General features: G+C 43.9%; 2 protein-coding genes across 5 annotated transcripts in view; one reads left to right on the top strand and one right to left on the bottom strand.

Annotated features, from left to right (window-relative positions):
• Nucleotides 1–10,141, top strand: part of PDE6B (phosphodiesterase 6B) — a 33,457-nt gene extending 23,316 nt beyond the window's left edge. For 3 of the 4 annotated variants that reach the window (XM_063181152.1, XM_063181155.1, XM_063181153.1), the window contains 9 exons: nt 701–810; nt 1,837–1,924; nt 2,492–2,592; nt 4,000–4,107; nt 5,430–5,493; nt 6,248–6,322; nt 7,134–7,217; nt 7,498–7,654; nt 8,786–10,141. In XM_063181152.1, coding sequence (XP_063037222.1) covers nt 701–810; nt 1,837–1,924; nt 2,492–2,592; nt 4,000–4,107; nt 5,430–5,493; nt 6,248–6,322; nt 7,134–7,217; nt 7,498–7,654; nt 8,786–8,844 — 846 coding nt within the window. In that variant the 3' untranslated portion in view covers nt 8,845–10,141. Of the gene's footprint in view, nt 1–700; nt 811–1,836; nt 1,925–2,491; nt 2,593–3,999; nt 4,108–5,429; nt 5,494–6,247; nt 6,323–7,133; nt 7,218–7,497; nt 7,665–8,785 lie in introns of all 4 variants that reach the window. The other variant, XM_063181154.1, reaches the window with a different exon arrangement.
• Nucleotides 10,142–14,721: 4,580 nt separating this feature from the next.
• Nucleotides 14,722–17,090, bottom strand: ATP5ME (ATP synthase membrane subunit e). Its single transcript, XM_063180143.1, has 4 exons — nt 16,941–17,090; nt 16,735–16,789; nt 16,367–16,465; nt 14,722–14,861 (listed from the first exon to the last, which is right to left on the bottom strand). Exons 1-4 carry the CDS (start codon nt 16,974–16,976, stop codon nt 14,836–14,838), a joined length of 216 nt encoding a protein of 71 aa, XP_063036213.1. The 5' UTR covers nt 16,977–17,090; the 3' UTR covers nt 14,722–14,835.
• Between the last annotated feature and the right edge of the window lie 945 nt (nt 17,091–18,035).

Here is an 18,035-nt window from a genome sequence, read left to right on the forward strand (position 1 = left end):
CCTGCTACATGAGGTCTCCATTAGCCTGAAGGGTCAGTCACTGCATGGCACATGAAGGAAGCTTTGGTCAATATTGGGCAATGAATGGAGAGCTTTAATTCTCATAGATACAGATATGCATAGTGTTGAATAGATTCCAGATTAAATCCTTCTGCAGAGTAGAGGAGAGAGACTACAGGACTTCCACTCTTCCAGTAGATTCTGACCGTAAGACCCAGACTGAAGTCAGCTGGTTGGGATGGACACAAACTCATGCTTTCCATTTCCATCCAGAACAAACACAGGTGTGGACAATCTTTTGGATGGTTCAGCTTGACAACCACATTGCCCAGAAAGATGCAGAGCCCTTTCACAGAGTACTTTGTGTCCAGTGACTGGGAGGGGCGCTTCTGAAAGCCTGGGTGAATCCTGGGGCCAAGGCTTCTATAGCAGTGGGTAGCCAACCCACTATATGGGTAGCCAACCCTGCACATATGCATCAAACACGCAAACAGCACAGATGCACCTGCCTGGTCTGAAATATTTTGTTTCCAGCTGATTCCCCATTTTAGCCTAAGTCAGTTGTGTACTGTGTTTGAGTTCACAAATATTTTCAGTTCTCCTGGACTGTCCCAGGACATCCCCAGCATAGAGCAGTCATCGCTCAGTACCTTTTCCTGTCAGAGATGTTAACATATGGAATATAAATTCTCTCCCTCAGACTGGCAAACTGAAGCGTTACTACACCGACCTCGAAGCCCTTGCAATGGTAACTGCGGCTCTGTGCCATGATATTGATCACAGGGGAACCAACAACCTCTACCAAATGAAGTAAGCATTTTCTTACCACTTCAAACCATTTTTTTTTTTGCTCCTGCTTGGAGTGGAATCAGGCTGTGATCACACCCAGCTCCAGTGCAGCTGTGTTTGACACACAAGGGTGACAACCTTCTTGTACAAGAAAAAAGCCTTGCTTTTCAGCTTGCTGCAGTGTTTGGGCTTATGCTTTGGCCAGTGGGGACAATTTGCCATGCTCTCTGGGGCTTTCTTTACCTCCTAGCAAACTTCCCTGAGTTCAAGCAGAACTCTACATTACCATTACAGTGTGAGCAGGTGCAGAGCAGGCACTCAGTATCCTGAGCATTACAGGAGACTTAGGATGCCAACAGAACCATCCTGGACATAAGATGATGAATTTTTACTGTATCTATGGAGAAAGCACCATGTTTGGCATTGCCCTCACTACCTACAGAAACAAAGCACCTATGAGAATATTGCTCTCAGTAGGTAGTCATTAGCTACAGATAAACAATTGCATAATTTTGTTTCCTTGTCAAGGCTCTGTTGCTCACTTAAAGGAGACAGATCACAGCTCTTCTGCAATGCTTGCTGCCTAAATCTTCTTATATATCCTGGAGCTTTGGAAAAACATTAAATAAAGTTTTTGATAGAAGAGGGCCTTGCTTTTCAGCAAGGTGTCCAAGGATTGCAGATGTCCTTGCTTTTTAGAAGGTGTCCCAGGATTGCAGTTTTTTCTGTTCCTATTACCAGATATCAATATGTAGTTATTCAGGACTTAAACAAACTTACTAAGCTGAGTAATTACACTGCAGTCATAAACAATATTTGGAGTGGAATTTGTAGTTGGAATACTATTTTTTCACAGTGTCTAAAGAGTTATAAGCAATGTCACAACTGTCTTTTATTAGACTGAAGTCATTACTTATTAAAAAGTTCAACTCATAAGACTTTTTTAAAAAACGGAACTTATATGTGTGACAGAAATTAAATACAAAATTAGACATTTCATTTTTAAGTGCTGCACTAATGTCTTCAATTTTTCCTTTATGCAAACAGATCTCAAAATCCTTTAGCTAAACTTCATGGATCCTCTATTTTAGAGAGACATCACTTGGAATTCGGAAAATTCTTGCTCTCTGAGGAGGTTGGTAATGAACTGCAGTATAAGGGCACGAATAATTTCCTTTGACTGAAGTTTTTCGTTAACAACAGAGTTGTCAGTACAAGACCTTTCTCTGGATTGGATGCCGAGAAACTGCATCCTTTCCATCCTTGGATGCCTCATTTCCAAAGGGCTCTAAGCCCACCCAGGACTAAAGCACATAGGCTTCCTAAATGCATGTCTTGGTTTCTTCAGCGGCCACATTTTTATCCCTATAGGAACAGGTTAAATACAGTGTTGCTCTCCTGTAGCCCCTCTGATAGGGCCAAGGCTGAAATATTCCCACAGCTAACTTTTCATTTCAGGCAAATTTGCATTTGAGTCAGGAGATGGGGTTTGGGTAGGCACTGTGTAACAACCTTCCCCTGCTCAGTGAATTAAAGGGGAAACAGCACTAAATGTGGTGTATGGGCTCACACCCCTTGGACACCAGAGGAGCAAACTGAACTACTGAAATAAAAAAAAGTGACCATATTTGGGAAAGGGAGGTGGCCAGGAACTCATAACATAGAGCTTGGATTTTTCAATGCCCTGTCCTTTGCTTTTCAGTCACTGAATATATGTCAGAACCTCAACCGCAGGCAGCATGAGCATGTGATTCACCTGATGGAAATTGCCATTATAGCCACAGACCTGGCACTCTACTTCAAGTAAGTCAGTCACACACACCTTGTGTGAAAGGCAGAAAGCAGCTGGCACTTTACAAAGGCCAGATGTGATGCTTTACTCTGAAAGCCCCCACCAGTGCAGCTGTTCTCTTCACAAGCACTGGCTCTGGGAGGCTGCCTTTAATAGTCACCTCAGACCTGAGGGGAGAACTCAAATAATTCAAAAGAATTTTGAACTTCTACTCAATTAAATCACATACATTACTTTTTAACCCTCTATTGCCAACAAGGCAGGGCTATTTGATCCCCTATAGGAAGAAATGTCAGGATTTGGTTTGGTTTACTTACCTAGCATTTCAGATCTGAAAATACTCATAAATGACAAATGGACTGGCCAGGACTGTACTAACTTCTCTGTGATAGCAGAATGACACAAGTAACAAGTAGTTCATTGTAGGTGAATGTCCAGCTCATAGTGTATTCCACACACAAGGGCCTAAAAAGCCAAAATCTTGGAGCAGTGCTTGCTTTCTGGGACATGAGGCTGAAAGTCAATGACATATAACTTCCTAATTAGCAAGGAGCTTTCAAAATGTGCTTTCAAAATACAGTGTCAAGACCAGAGACTGCTTCTGTGTTTTGCACTGCAGTATAATTACACAAAATTTAAACAGTCCAAAAGAGAAGAATTTGAGGGAAGCTAGAATACACAAAACACTTACTGTGGAGATCCAATATCTGTATGGTACCATCATCTGTCTATACATCACCTCTTCCTCACCACTTGGGAACAAACTGGTCCTTGCCCTCCTTGGTCCATGAACTGCAAGCAGAGGCTTGGCTGAGCTAAGACACAGGATTACTGATGATAGGACACACACACAAGTCACTTTGTGGTATGGCCTAACTCTTTTCTCTGCTAATATTGAAACCTCAGATTTCTCCAGATCTCATGCCCCTCCAGACAAGGGTGTATTGTGTATAAACCATTACTCAGAATTCCCTATATACATTTAGATTATATAAATAAGGTTAACAATGCCTCACTAAGTACATAAAGCCAGGTGGCTTTAAAAATACTCCAGCTAGCTCTAGGCTTCTGCAATTCGCTTCACATGTAAGGAAAAAGATTTCTTTTACTGCAAACAAAGGTGTAAGCATTTCTCAGCTGACATAACTTGCAGTAGCTCGTACTTTCAAAGACCTGCTCATACCTCACCACTATACTCATCCTAAAGGCATTTACAAGAGTTAAGGGAGCAGATGATGGTGCTTGGTTTTGTTAGGACATAAGAGTCAGGACAGCAACTAATGGGAACCCTTCTGGTGGAGTTAGCAATACCAGGATCAGCCACCTGCTTTTGACATATTTGTTTCCTTGTTTCATAGATTTTCATAGATTTTTCTTCTCCTCTTTTTTTTTTAACCCTTCCTCCCTACCCCCCAAAGAAAGCGAACGATGTTTCAAAAGATCGTTGATGAGTCTAAGACGTACGACAGCGTGAATGCCTGGACTGAGTATCTGTCTCTGGAGACAACAAAGAAAGAGGTTGTCATGTGAGTAACTAGCTCTGGGGAAAGGTTAGTGATGTGGACACCAGGTGAGAGCTCCAGGATATGCTTTGTGCTGCAAAGTCAGCAAGTGATACATTACTGGCTACTCAGATTTGGTCTTCTGGAGAAGCAGGGAAAAATACAGGGGAAAAAAAGCTTAAAGTGGTTCTTCATCCAAGTAAGTGTCCTGTTGGTCATATACTCCCATGGAGACGCAGGATCCCTTCTGGCTATACACTCCTACCACATCACCCTGTAGGCCACAAACAGGGGCATCCAATCCATTAGCTGTTCTTCCCAGTGGCAACTAGCCTGAGTTGCATGATGCTGCTGCTGTAACCATACAGAAACTTTGCAGGATGCCCTGCACTGGTGGTGAAGTGCTCTCACCACCTCACGGCAGACTGCACTGCTACACACCCGTGGGGGAGCCAAAGGTGTTACTCCAAAGTCAAGGAGTTCAGCCCAGCAATCACTAAAGCAGCAAACATTTTAGCTCCAGAAGCAAGTAGTTCTCCATCATAATTCCATTTTAATCAAGAGAGCAGCCTTTGATGAGTGTCCCAATCAGAACCAAGGCTGTTACAGCAACACATCTATCAGTTTGGAAGGGGCCATGGGATACCTGATACAGTACTGGTCTCCGTTCTTGGCCTGTTGTTTCTGCCTGGTTAGGCTTAGGATGGCCTTGAGCCAGCCCATGCTCCAAAGGACGAAAGCACTCCTCAGATTTTTCGGTCTTCAACATTTTTTATTAATTCTTATCTACAAAGTTTTTTGCCAGCCTGACAGAGGTCTACCCAGCAAGGCAGCCATGGGCACACTGACCTCCCACTGGGCGGTCGTCTATTTTTATACTAAAAACTACGCATAAGATATTTACCTTTACCTTCCAATACCTTTTACTCTTATTAACAAGTGCAGATTTAATGTGAACCAATCCCAAAGTGCCAGCATCACCACCAAAGATGGATGACAAGAAGAAGAGGAGAAGGACAGGGCACGCCCTAATTCCTCCATCTTGTCTCCAAAGAACCCCCCTGTACCAAGATCCCAAAACCTGTGTTTTCACCCTGTAAATAATCCATTCCTCCACCACTTATTCCCAAGTGATCCTCTGTCCTCATTTAGGTGGCATAACCCGTGCAAGGTCAAAATCCAACCACCAAGCACTTCTGGCAACATTCCAGGATTTCCGAGCCCCCCCCAAGGGTTGCCTCGGCAACTCTGGACATTAGGAGTGATGTGCTGAGTTCCCACATACTGGGGTATGAGGGTCCTGAACCTAAAAATAGGGAATAAATTAATTTCTTTCCTGTTTTTAGGGCCATGATGATGACTGCCTGTGACTTGTCAGCTATCACAAAGCCTTGGGAAGTCCAGAGTAAGGTAAGGTGCTTGATATCCTGATGGATTTCTGTAGCTTACACTTCAAAGTAATGCAATTTCTAAGCTACTTAGAAGATAAATCAAAATCTCCTACCAAAAAAGGAATAGCTGTGGTTTTGATGTATTAACCAATCTTTCAGACTGTAGTTGTGAATTCTGTACAAAATTCATGTTTACAAAAAAAATCCCAACAAAACAAAAAAACAAAACAAATCCCTCAGTTACATAGATTTTTAGGTCACAGTAAGATTTTTTACATGTAACATGCATTGGCTTTATTATAGCAATACCTACCTGCAGTTTGCTCAGTAGTTTGATTTCCTTTAGGAGTTAATTCCTGAACTGTACTTGAGCCATTGCTAAATAATAAACACTAGATTTTGAAGGAGGGTAAAAGAAATAAAACCTACGTCCTGTTCAGCATGAAGAAAGGACAACAGGAAAAAAAGAAAAATAGACACCCGCAAGGTGACCAGTAGGCAAATCCTCACAGGGAATACATTGGAAATATTTCTCAATAGATGAGCAGTGGCCTAATGAGATGCAGTGCAATATGACTGTTGAGCTGTCACTAGACAGGTGAAATCCTGCTGCCACAGCTGCCCTTCCCAGGAAGAGGAATGAGGCTATGGTTGCACAAGAAATAACAGAAGGATAAGAAGTGAGATTTGATTCAGAATGGAGAAATGAAGTGCATGAAGTTATGGGGCTGAAGTTGGTACTAACTTTTCTTTTTCCCTCTGTGTCAATGTAGGTAGCTCTCCTGGTAGCAGCTGAGTTCTGGGAGCAAGGAGATTTGGAAATAAGCGTCCTTCAGCAACAGCCCATTGTAAGTAACATGTAAGAACCAGGCTGTTCAGTTCAGACAGCAAGTCTCAGCACAAGCAGTGCTGCCCTGAGTGCTCTGTGTCTGCCTGAAATCACAGTGCTTGCCAAAATCCTTTAGAAAATATGTTTTGAGATAGTGAAGAGCATCCCTGACAGTGACAAGTGCCTCTTGTCCAGCTGTCCAAATAGTTAGGTGGGTTCAGTGGCTGTGAAGCATCAAGGGGTGATTCACCCTGGAGATTTTTGTGTAGGTCCCCTACAGAAAAAATTAATAACTAAATAGACAAGTCACAAAAGAAAGAAGAGTTTCTAATAAGGAGGAAAACTGCAAACACAGACTTCACGGAGTCATAGAATTATTGATAAATGGAAGGGCATTTCTAACATTTTTTAAAATTAATAAATTCAACATTGAAAGAGGCAGGAGTCATTCCTGTAAGTGTCCTCCACCTGTGTGGTTTGGGGATTTTTAAAGTAGACTTTCATGCACCCCCTCTACCCACAGTGGCATCACAAATTATATAGTAATTAACAAGATCTTGTAAAAATATAATTTCCACAAGGGAAAAACTTGTTCTCCTCCCCATCCATGGACACTTGAATTGCAGTCTAAAATTTCTGCTAAAATGGCTATGGAAATGAGCCCTCTTTCTTCCTCTGCCGTTGAGGAGGAGGGCTGTGATGGGTGGTCTTTAGGACAGCATGACGGAACTGCCAGGCTGACACAAGAGGGCAGTTTTGGGGAGAAAATAGAGTTGTGTTTTTCAATTAAGTGTTCTCATAAACCACGATGAATTTGTGTCCTCCCACAGCCGATGATGGACCGAAGGAAAGCTGCTGAGCTTCCGAAGCTTCAAGTGGGTTTCATTGACTTTGTGTGTACATTTGTCTACAAGGTAAGCAAAGTGCAGCTTCACACACCCCACCCTTATCAACAGGGGTTCAAATCCCAGCTGACTGAGTCCTGGGGCAGCAGCACTACTCTTGGGGAGAGGGACGGGCACACAAGTGAAAATCTGCCCTTTTCTGAGGCATTGCAACGGGCTGCCTGTTTCTGCCATTGATGCTTTCTGCAAAGCATCAACTTTGGATGTGAGGTGTCAGGGTCTATCTTGGGGTATGATGGACATGCATTCCCTCTGCATGGCATTGCACTGAAAGATGTGTTTTGATTAGGAGTTTTCCCGTTTCCATGAGGAAATTCAGCCTATGCTTGATGGGCTGCTGAACAACAGAAATGAGTGGAAGACCCGTGCTGATGAGTATGATGCAAAAGTTAAAGCACTGGAGGAAGAGAAGAAAAAAGAGGAAGAGAGAATGGCTGCAAAGAGAGGTCAGAAAAAGTAATTAGCTTTTCCTTCCTAACTCAAAAACATGCTTACGAAACACTCACAGATTACAGCAAGTTTTGCTGACACAGCAGAGTAAGATTGGCTCCACTGGCAAGGCTGAAGGCAACTTGCCTTCAAACTTGACATGATAACAGGTTGTCAAGAAGGCCACCAGTTTAAAATCCCAAACACTATTATCTGAGAAACTACTGAGAACACATTCAGCATGAATTCCCATGCAGCTGGGGAAAGCAAAATGTCATGTACTGTCCCTGGAAAATGGCAGGTAAACAGCCCTTTGGCTGACCTGCTGTCCCACAGGTTATAAAGCAGAAGCTAAGAAAAGCTTTATGAAAATTTAAAAAAAGTTAAAAAGGTCCTAAATATTCCTAGAAGAACATTTAAGAAATAATTGTTCATCACATCACATTTCTAGCCCAGATTAGCTACTACCTAGTTGCAAAGAGTAGTGGCAGTGCCCAGTAGCATTTTATTTTGGTTGAACGTGGTTTTCTTCTTCTGTGGGCCCAGCCTGGGCAGTACTGAAGACCACCAGCATTGGTGGGTACTGGTTGAAAGTTTTTCTGAAAGCCTGAGGATTTGTTTGACTCTCAAAAGGGCAGAAGCAGAAGGTTCTCCTGGCCTATTCCAAATGTCTGATCAAATACCTGCCACAACTGGGTGCCTTCACTCCACAGAGACTCTGTCTGAACTCTTCTTTTGTTCTAAACTGGACCAAAATTCTAGCAGCCTATGGTGTGGACATTGCTCAAATGACACAATTTAGAAATTATCAGAGCTGTCTAGATGTTTTATCTCAGTTTGATTCACAGTAGTTAACTTAAAATAGCAAAAGGAAGTGCTTTAACTATGATCTAGAAAATCTCTGAAGAATTATTTACTGAATAAGTAATTGATATTCAAGCAAGGAAAATTTCCACTAACTCTGCAATGCTCTTTCCAAGCAGCCTTACATGTACAATCACTTTGCGCAGCAGACAGCTCTATATAGGGTGCTATAGGTATATGACCTAAGCTGATCATTGGAGAAAAGTTCTAAAAAACTTCTGCAAATGACTGAGAAGGAAATTTATGACTGTGTGTCTAATTCTATGTTTCTTTTTATATGACAGGTGAAATAACCTGTAATGGAGGAACAGCTCCAGCTTCCAAAACCTGTAGCATACTTTAGACCTACTCTCTCTGAAATATATGCCACACAAAAGGAGAACACCCTATAAAAACAACAACAACAAACCAAAACTACACAGCAACAACAACAAAAATAAAAACCCAAAACCCCCCAAACCCCCCAAAAGCAAAAAAAAAAAAAAAAAACCAACCAAAGACAAAACAAAACAAAACAACAACAACAAAAAAAAAACTAAAAAAAAAAAGTACAAATACATTCCTGATTGGACTATTCTGATAATTTATTAGGCTTGTGACCAACCAGGGAAGGGCTAGATCTTGTTTGCCTTAATTGCAACTCTTCCTGATGGTAGGGAGCCAGTTCTGTCCTGTCTCCTGTCCTCCATTTAATGTATCTGATGTCAGATGGCATGTGACAAGTCAAGACAACATTTGGCCCAATAAATCAGGTTGTAAGATTATGGAACAGCATTTTTTCTGCACTGAAAAACTTCTTATCCCAAAGCTGATGGGGATAATCCTGCTCCGTACAACCTCCTGAGACTGACAGTGAATGCAACTATAGCCTTCGCAGTGGGAAAAATGAAAAAGAGATAAAGTTATCATATCTAAGTCTGTATCTGTCTGGACATCAGAAGGATGCCTGAGGGTAAGGATAAAGCATGAAAACTGACCACAGTAAACCTTTGAACTGCTCTAAAAGATTATGATTCCACTTAAATCCAAGAAACGCTCTGATAGATAATACATCTGCATTCACTTCAAGAATCTGGATAGGTTGCTATCCCAAAGCATGGAGCTATTCATGCAACACACAGTAGCTGCCTTCTCTAGGAGCAGGACCCACATTGTATACCAATTGAAGCTTTATTCCTTCATTAATAATTTTAAGAAGACAGTGTTATCATTACCCATCACAGTTCCTCTTGCAATTAACTAAGCAACCTGAGTTGTGAGATCTCATAAATTTGTTCTGTTTTGCCTCATAATGCTGTTACTTAACACAATGGATTAGAACTAACAGTCCTTCCTTTCCGCCTCCTGCTCTGTCTTGTTTTTAGATAACATGCCAGACTTGTAACTCTTATTTCAGATGAAAGTAACTTTTCACGTTTATTCATGCAAAAATAGAACATTCGATTACACTCTTGTAGTAATAGACACAACCCCATGTCCTGCTCCCTCCTCCCACCCCCTTTCTTTCTTTTTTAAAATTGTTTGCAGATCTGTTTTGCTGGGGATTTTCTTCTTCTATTACTCCTGTTACCTTCAGGATTCTTACCCTTCAGTATATTGTTTTGCATTACAAAAATACTGCAAGTAAAAGGAAAACTAGAGCTGTGGTGGTACCTGTGATCATTTACCTGTCTCAATGTAGTTAGCAAGATGTAATCCTCAATCATTATGCAGTAATTCTGTGAGAAGCTACGTGTCTTTCAGGAAAATACACAAACTTGTCCACTTGCATGAAAGTTAAAACACAACAGGTAGTGACTCCATGTTGTATGTCTCATTTTATTAAGAATCATAGAATGTCAAAGGCTGGGAGGGACCTTCAGCATCATCTAGCCCCAGCCTCACTCCATGGGCAGGGACAACTCTCACTAGACCAGATTTCTCAAGGCCTTATCCAGCTTGGCTTTGAACAATGCCAGGGTCAGGGCACCCACTGCTTCCTGGGCAACCTGTTCCAGTGTCTCACTAACCCCACAGGAAAGACATTTGATGTAAACTTCCCTTCTTTCAGTTTGTACCTGTTACACTTTGTCCTTTCACTACAGTTGCTGATGAAGAGTCCCTCTCCAGCTTCCCTGCAGGACCCTTCAGATACTGCAGGATTGCCAGTAGGTTCCCACACAGCCTTCTCTTTCCCAGGCTGAATAGCCCCAGCTCTCTCAGCTTGTCTGGAGGAGGTGCTCCAGCCCTCTTATCAGTGTTGTGGTCTCCTCTGCACTTGATCCAACCGTTCCATATTTATTGCTTATGTTTGGGGCACTGGAAATAGTCTCAGACTCCAGGTGGGGTCTCATAAGAGCAGAGGACCATGTGGGAGGTTTTATCATACAGCAGAAGTCGTCAAATAAATTCTGTTCTTTCTTTTCTTTTTTAAGCGGGAAAAATGCCCCAGGTTATTGTAATGCACAGTGGTAAGTAGTGGGATTTTGATGATCACCACAAGACACCGTACACTTAAATACTGAGAAAAGCTCCTTATGTTCTCAAATGTTTTCTGGGAAATAAAACCTGGAGGCTAACCTTCCTGCTCCTCGTAAGCAGCGTGAGGCACTCAGAGCACTGCAGGGTGCTCCAGCAGGGCTGCTCACACAAGGAGCGCGGTGTGCCTGCCCATCGCAACCTGTGAGCTATGGGGGACTGTGCCCTGGCTGCCCACATGCACTTGGGAGCACAGCTGGTCCTCACAGCCTCAGGGTGGGCGTGCTGCCAGGTATTTCCAAATGGGAATATGCATGCATGCATGCAGGGGATGTCCATGGACACTCAAGTGTGGGGTGCCAGTGGAGGAGGCTGTTTCTTAGGGGTGGACCTTTGCCATGGGAGCAGTGAGTGAGGGCCAAGAAACAGATTTGTCCACTGTTTTCTCAGGTGTGGTGGACTGAACTTTGCTTGGGTGGGCTGGTTGAGCCAGTTTCCACGATAACCTGGGATTGATGTCTTAAACAAAGTGTTTTCACATCAGATAGGGAAAAAAGGCACATCAGAAGCAGATCCTGCAGAGGTAGGGTAATACTTTTTATCATGCCAATCTCCTTTCTTCTGGTGAGGCACAACTGTATCTAACAATGCAAAACTCTCCCTCCAGGGCAAATCTGGGAGCAAACCTCTAAAGGGGTTCCTCTAGAAAGCAGATTCAAGTGGCCCCTCCCCCAGCTGGTTCAGGAAAATATTTACTTGGGGAAAAGTGGAAAAAACTGTTTATTTAACAGGCAAAGTATTCACCAGCACAAAAACAAACAAACAAAAAACCAAAAAATTATTTTAAAAATCCCGTATTAAACAATAAAACCTCTTGCCACTCTGAAGAGATGACAAACTCAGAAAGTCCCCTTGGTGGGCTGTAGCTCAGCTCACTCAGTCTCTGATCAGTCCCTCAGGTGCTGGAAATGCCGCGGCCCAGGCCCGGCCTGGTGGGCCACAGGTGCAGCTGCCGGTGCTCCCCTGGGTGTTCAGTCCAGAGCAGGTTTGAACAGGTCCAAGAAAAAGGGAAAAAACCACAGTCCAGGGAACTTCTCTGCCTCAGCTAGCTAAAACTAATAAAAGCAAAAGAGAGCTCTGTCCCGCTGTCTGTGCTGCAGACAGCACAGTCTAGGAAAAGGACCTGGGGGAGCAAGTGCAGTTTCTGGTAACAAACTGCACACTTCTTCTCTCCCCCTTCTCTCTCAGAACCAATCTTAAAGGTGCAAAACTTATTTCTGGGCTAAACACATGAATGGGGATACAAGCATTATAAAGTCACTACCAAGACAACATGGGAGTGTTGACACATACGCCTGAGGGTATACCTTCTTTCTGATAAGGCACAACTGGCAGAACTATGCAGCTGCCAGAGCAGGGCCAAACAGCTGTTGTGCCATTAGAAGGCAACATAAGCCATCAAAGAGAAGTGGGGGCACATACAAGGCCTCTGCGGCTGTCAGAGCTGTGAAGGTCACAGTTCTGGCGGAAAGGGAGGGAAAAACTGACAGGGAGATTGGAAAATGCCTTCAGCCACCTCCTGTATATCTGAAAGAAATGCTTACTGTTGTCTTTTCTGAGCTGGCCACAGCCTGACTTGAACTAAGCTTGGGAAGTGCTCCTCTTCCCCCAGGCAGGAGGAACAGGAACAACTCAACATTCAATCAGTTCTTCAAATAAAGAGATGGTATTGAACACCACAGGGAGTGTATGGATCCCAGCTCCATCTTTCAGGCAAATGGATTGCATGTCTTGGTGCTCCGTAAAGGGGCTTTGTCCCACCAGCATATCCAGATCCTGTACAAGGAAAGCTCAGAGAGTACTAGATCCAAGATTTTAGATTCACTCAGTCCAGGCTGAGTTGTTTCCATCCTCTATCATAAAACTTGCAAGAGGAAGATCTTTTTTCTCTGTACCTCTTCCTCTACTCCTTCCACAAAACTATAGGAGTAGAAAAAACATTCATTAGATTCAGTAGGAAACCATTCCACTCCCTTTCACAAAGCAGCAAGAGTACTCAGTAGTCACACAAATGTAGTTCCAGCAGAACATGTGGATGTAGTGTTTTCCAGAATACAGAATAAACATGAAAGGTCTTCCCCCTCAAACCCTTTGAGAGGAAAGACTTATTTTCATTGCTTCTTTCCCTTTCTTGGCTTTTTTTTTTTTTTTTTTTGCTTGAACCTAGACAGTCATCTGTTGTCTAGCCAGAATGGGGTGGCAGAGAACTAATTTGGTCCCTCTGGAATGGCTGTAAAGAGATACACAGTACCTTTCCCACCCCACTACAGAATTCTTCCTAATCTAAGAGAAATTACAAGGACAGCTTTCTTGCCCAAAGCCAGTTCATAGAAAGCATGTGGAAAGCGTGGCAGACCTCTCTTGCATAATTAAGATGTGTAGCAAGTCACTCCTTGTGAATGAGATACATTACAATTTGTCTGTAACTTAGTTTTGAGGAACATCTGTCCATCTGTACTGTTTAGAATATCTGACTAATGAGTCAGCACCAATTCCTCAGGTCCCAACATAGCTTGACAATCCAGAATCAAACCTGACTGCCACATGAAAGAATTGAGCAATAATTGAGCACTGTGATAACAAAACTGAAAAAAAGATGACATAAATGCAGAATTGTGATTCACTGCTCATTGTCCATGCAGATCGGTGGCAGGTGATATCCCTCTGGGGTCAGTACAGGGGCCAAGACTCTTCAACACTTTTGTCAGCAGCATGTACAGTGGGATCAAGGGCACCCTCTGAATGTTTGGCACCAACACCAAGCGGTGAGGAGCACCATGAGCACTCACAGCCCAGGAAGGCAATGCGACCCTGGGCTGCATCCAGAGCAGCGTGGGCAGCGGGGCCAGGGAGGGGATTCTGCCCCTCTGCTCTGGTGAGACCCACCTGGAGTACTCAGAACAGCTCTGGTGCCTCTAGCAATAAACATGGAACTGTTGGATCAAGTGCAGAGGAGGCCACAACATTGATAAGAGGGCTGGAGCACCTCCTCCAGACAAGCTGAGAGCTGGGGCTATTCAGCCTGGAAAAGAGAAGGCTGTGTGGGAACCTATTGGCAATCCTGCAGTATCTGAAGGGTCCTGCAGGGAAGCTGGAGAGGGACTCTTCATCAGCAACTGTAGTGAAAGGACAAGGTGTAACGGGTACAAACCAAAAGACGGGAAATTTATATCAAATATTGGGAAGAAATTCTTTTCTGGGAGGGTGGCAAGATACTGGAAGAGGTTGCCCAGGGAGCTGTGGGTGCTTGCCTTTCTGGGCTGCCTTTCTTTCCCATTGCCTTTCTGGGCTGTGAGTGCTCACAGCTGGCACTGTTCAAAGCCAGGTTGGATAAGGTCTTGAGCAACTTTATGGAGTGAGAGGCGTCTCTGCCCATGGCAGTGAGGTTGGGACTAGATGATGCTGAAGGTTCCTTCCAACCCTTGACATTCTATGACTCTATGAAACTCCCCAGTCAAACCATTTAAGTAACAGATTCAGGCAGTCAGTGCCTTGCCAGTCTCCTCCACCTGCCCATATACATAAAATTTTATGTATTTTTTGATCACGATCATTACCTGTGGATAACGGGGGGAGCAACTGGCTACTGCTGGGGGAATACAATGGCAGTTGCAACAATACCTACATTGTGACAGTTGCTTCCTGTCACATTCTGTCCCTATATTTGCTGCTGTTCTGGGCAATTCACTCAAAAAATACCAACTGAAGCGTAGTAAGTACTTTATTGATAGAGTATCACACAGAATTCAAAAACCATTGGACAGCTCAGAGCCTAGCCATGTACTTCCATGTGCGAAATTCAGATGAAATCTGTTGTTTACTTCAGTATGGAATCTTCACTTGCTAAAAGGGAAGAAAACACAAAGATGATTAAAGCTATTAGCCACGCAGAACAAAAACATGCAAAGCATTAAAAAAAAAAAAACAAACATAGAGCCTATCCTTATGTAATTTCCTTCTGTCCAGTATTTATGATTCCCACTTCTGTTTATTCAACAGAATTGTAATTAACAGCTCTGGGGTGATGGCAAACTTTTAAGTTTACTCAGCGGTGAAAGACAGTTTTCTGAACTAACAAGTGAAATGAACTCAGAAAAAGCTACCACTGCAGGTATGTCCATTTTAAGGAATAATCTTGAGCAACTGCACTGCACATAGAGTTTAACAACTGCTTTTCTGAAAAAAAAACAGATCAAACCTATTGTTGAGAACAACAGACCTGTCACCTACGTGCCACTTTTAAACAGATTAAACATTCTAAAGCAATAATCATGAAAATTTCCTTACTAAGTGGCCTGGCAACATTACAGCACAGCCTCCACCTCCAAAAATACAGAAAGTTTAATCTACCTAGAGAATATCTTAAAGATCCGGGTTTTTTTTAGTCCATGACCAATAGAGATGATGTATTTAAGAAGGCAAAAAGCTTTCTCTCCAATAAGTCATAGACAAAACATATTCTAATTTCTGTATGTGTAGTTATAGTGTTTTGTTCAACAATAATTTTGTTTAGAACAAAGCAAATGTTCTTTTGCATGAAAAGAGTTACAGAGCGTGTATCTGCACCAAGAACAGCCTGAGTTGTTAATCAATTTTCTTAAAATTCTTAGTTTTAAGCCTACCTAAAAACCCTAGGTGAAACAAAGCTAGAGAGTACATTTCTCTGTATGGGAGAGGGGAAGGAATCCTCTGTTAGACCCATACAAGGAACAGAAGAAATAATCCTAAGGACAAGGGAAACAATGCTGCAGCAGGAATACTGCAGCTGGAATACTACAGTGGAAGGGAATGAGAACAAAAGCAGCAGTATTAGCTGCAAATGATGCCCTCCAGCACACCCTCTGCATATGAGATACAACAAAAGCAGCTCTAACACTGCAAAATACAAAAAGACCAAGCTGACCTCTAGCAATACACGTGTGATGCCACTTAAAAGTCTCAAGTTGCAATTACGTACCATTGCCTATGCCCTATATTTAGTCATATTTGTGAGCTTCCTACACTTCATGGAGCAAAGGGCTTGCACATCCAGATGAAGAGACAAGCCAGCATAGTTGATATATAGATTCAGTTTTCCTCACAGAACAACGAGCATCTTTTAGCAGTTTGTTTTCTTGGTGGAAATTCAGCCATTTAGCAAAAGTGTTACGTTTTGCTCTGACAAGCTTTTCAAAATGCAGGCATAATGAGACAGCAGTACTATTTACTCCTCACACGGCCCTAATCCTCGCCTCCAGGGATTAGCTGCAGGCCCCAGTTTCTCTTAAGAACACTGCGGTGGCACACCAGTCCTGCAGCCTAGCGCCTGCAACACAGTGTGGGATGAATACACTAAACCGAGGAACTACCTTCTGCAAGCTCTTTTGCAATTCGCTCCAGTTCTTCACGTTTCTTTTTCTCCTCCGCCTCTACTCTCCTCTCTTCTTCAGCAATCGGCTTCAGGTAGTCTGCCATCAACACAAGCCCTTTAAAACACAACTTCCCGAACCCCCGGCGGAAAGCTCCGCTTTTGCGGGCTAGGTCAAAAAGGAGCAGAAGCCAGTTTTGCTGGCAGAAAAGCACATTTCATAGGGATCTGTCCCTTCACACCAGCAGGGCCGCCCGGCAGGGTCGCGGCCGGGCCGAGGGAGGCAAATGGCGGCCGGGACATTTGAAGGTGCCCTTGCGGGGCGGGATCGGGGAAGCGGGCAGCGGCCGCCCGGGACGCCGCACTCACCGTATCGCTTCTTGCCGTAGATCATCCCCACGAGCAGCGCCGAGTACCGGGTGAACTGCGGGAACAGAGACAAGGACGCGCCCTTCGCTCAGCCCACAAGCACGGCCGGCCCCCGCAGCCCCGCGCCCCGGCCCGCCGGCCCGGGCGGCCCTCCCCGCGCCCCCGCGCCCCCGGCACAGCCCGGGCGATCTTCCCAGCGCTCCCACCTTGATGAGCGGGGACACCTGCACCGGCGGGACCATCCTGGCGGCGGCGGCGGCGGCGGCCGGAACTGAGCGCGGCTGCAGGAAGGGGCGGGAACAGCCGTGACCGGGAAGCCAAATGCGGCACCGCCCTCTGCTTCCCGAGCGTCGGCGGGTCCCTCCCGCAAAGAGCTCCGGCGGCGGAGGGACCGCCGCGTCTCCGCCACAAGCAGGGGCTGAGGGAGCTGCGGTGATACAGCCTGTGAGAAGAATCGAGGGGATCTCATCCGTGTTTTTCAATGACAAATGCACACAGACTGAACGGCAGTTTTAAATGGAACAAAAGATAACCACTCTTTTATTTTTTAATTTTTAATTTTTTTTTTAACTCACTGGGGTAATTGTACATTAAAACCTGTTGAGCACTTTGAAAACATATACTAGAAATATTTTTTCATTGTCAGAGTAGTCAGGTATTGGTGTAGGTTGGCCAGGGAGGTGGTGCAGTCACCATCCCTGGAGGTGTGCAGGAGGCATGAGAATCGGGTGCAGGTGATGTGGTTTAGTGGTCTAGGGGTTACAGTGGCACTGCTGGGTGAACAGCTGGACTGGATGATCTTAAGGTCTCTTACAACCTTAATGATTCTGTCATTAAACAGTTGTGGTGTCTCTGTGCAGATGCTCAGTCCCACTGGACAAAGACCTCTGCAACCAACCCATCTGGCCCACCCAGCTTCAAACTGGAGGGTTGGACTAGATGGTCCTCAGAGGCCCCTTCCAATGACATCCATTCTGTGGTTCTGGGATTGTAATTACTGCATTTCAGTTTAATTTTCATAGATACAAACCCCTGTGGTCATTAGCAATTCTATCAAGAACAACTAGTTACAGTTATATTTAGGAATGATCTCCTACTTGAAAATGACAGAATTCAAATTGATGAAGTTTGTTTCTAAAGAACCTGAAATGATGCTAAATGACCTCTCTTTATATAAAGTCTCATATCATGTTTGTCCTTAGGTTTAGGTTCTGACATATTACCAAATTTGGGTTGAATAACGCAATTTTGACTGCAAGCAAAAATAAAACTCTTCTTTCTGCAGAAGGGCAGAACAAATT

The sequence above is a fragment of the Melospiza melodia genome, chromosome Z, assembly GCF_035770615.1.
Source record: "Melospiza melodia melodia isolate bMelMel2 chromosome Z, bMelMel2.pri, whole genome shotgun sequence".
Classification (NCBI taxonomy): Eukaryota; Metazoa; Chordata; class Aves; order Passeriformes; family Passerellidae; genus Melospiza; species Melospiza melodia.

Excerpts from the sequence above, each read along its gene's own strand:
- ATP5ME (XM_063180143.1), bottom strand. The coding sequence starts at position 16,976 with ATGGTCCCGCCGGTGCAGGTGTCCCCGCTCATCAAG. Across the intron at positions 16,790-16,940 it reads AGGTGTCCCCGCTCATCAAG|TTCACCCGGTACTCGGCGCT; the intron begins GTGGGAGCGCTG and ends CTGTTCCCGCAG. Across the intron at positions 16,466-16,734 it reads CTACGGCAAGAAGCGATACG|ACTACCTGAAGCCGATTGCT; the intron begins GTGAGTGCGGCG and ends TGTTGATGGCAG.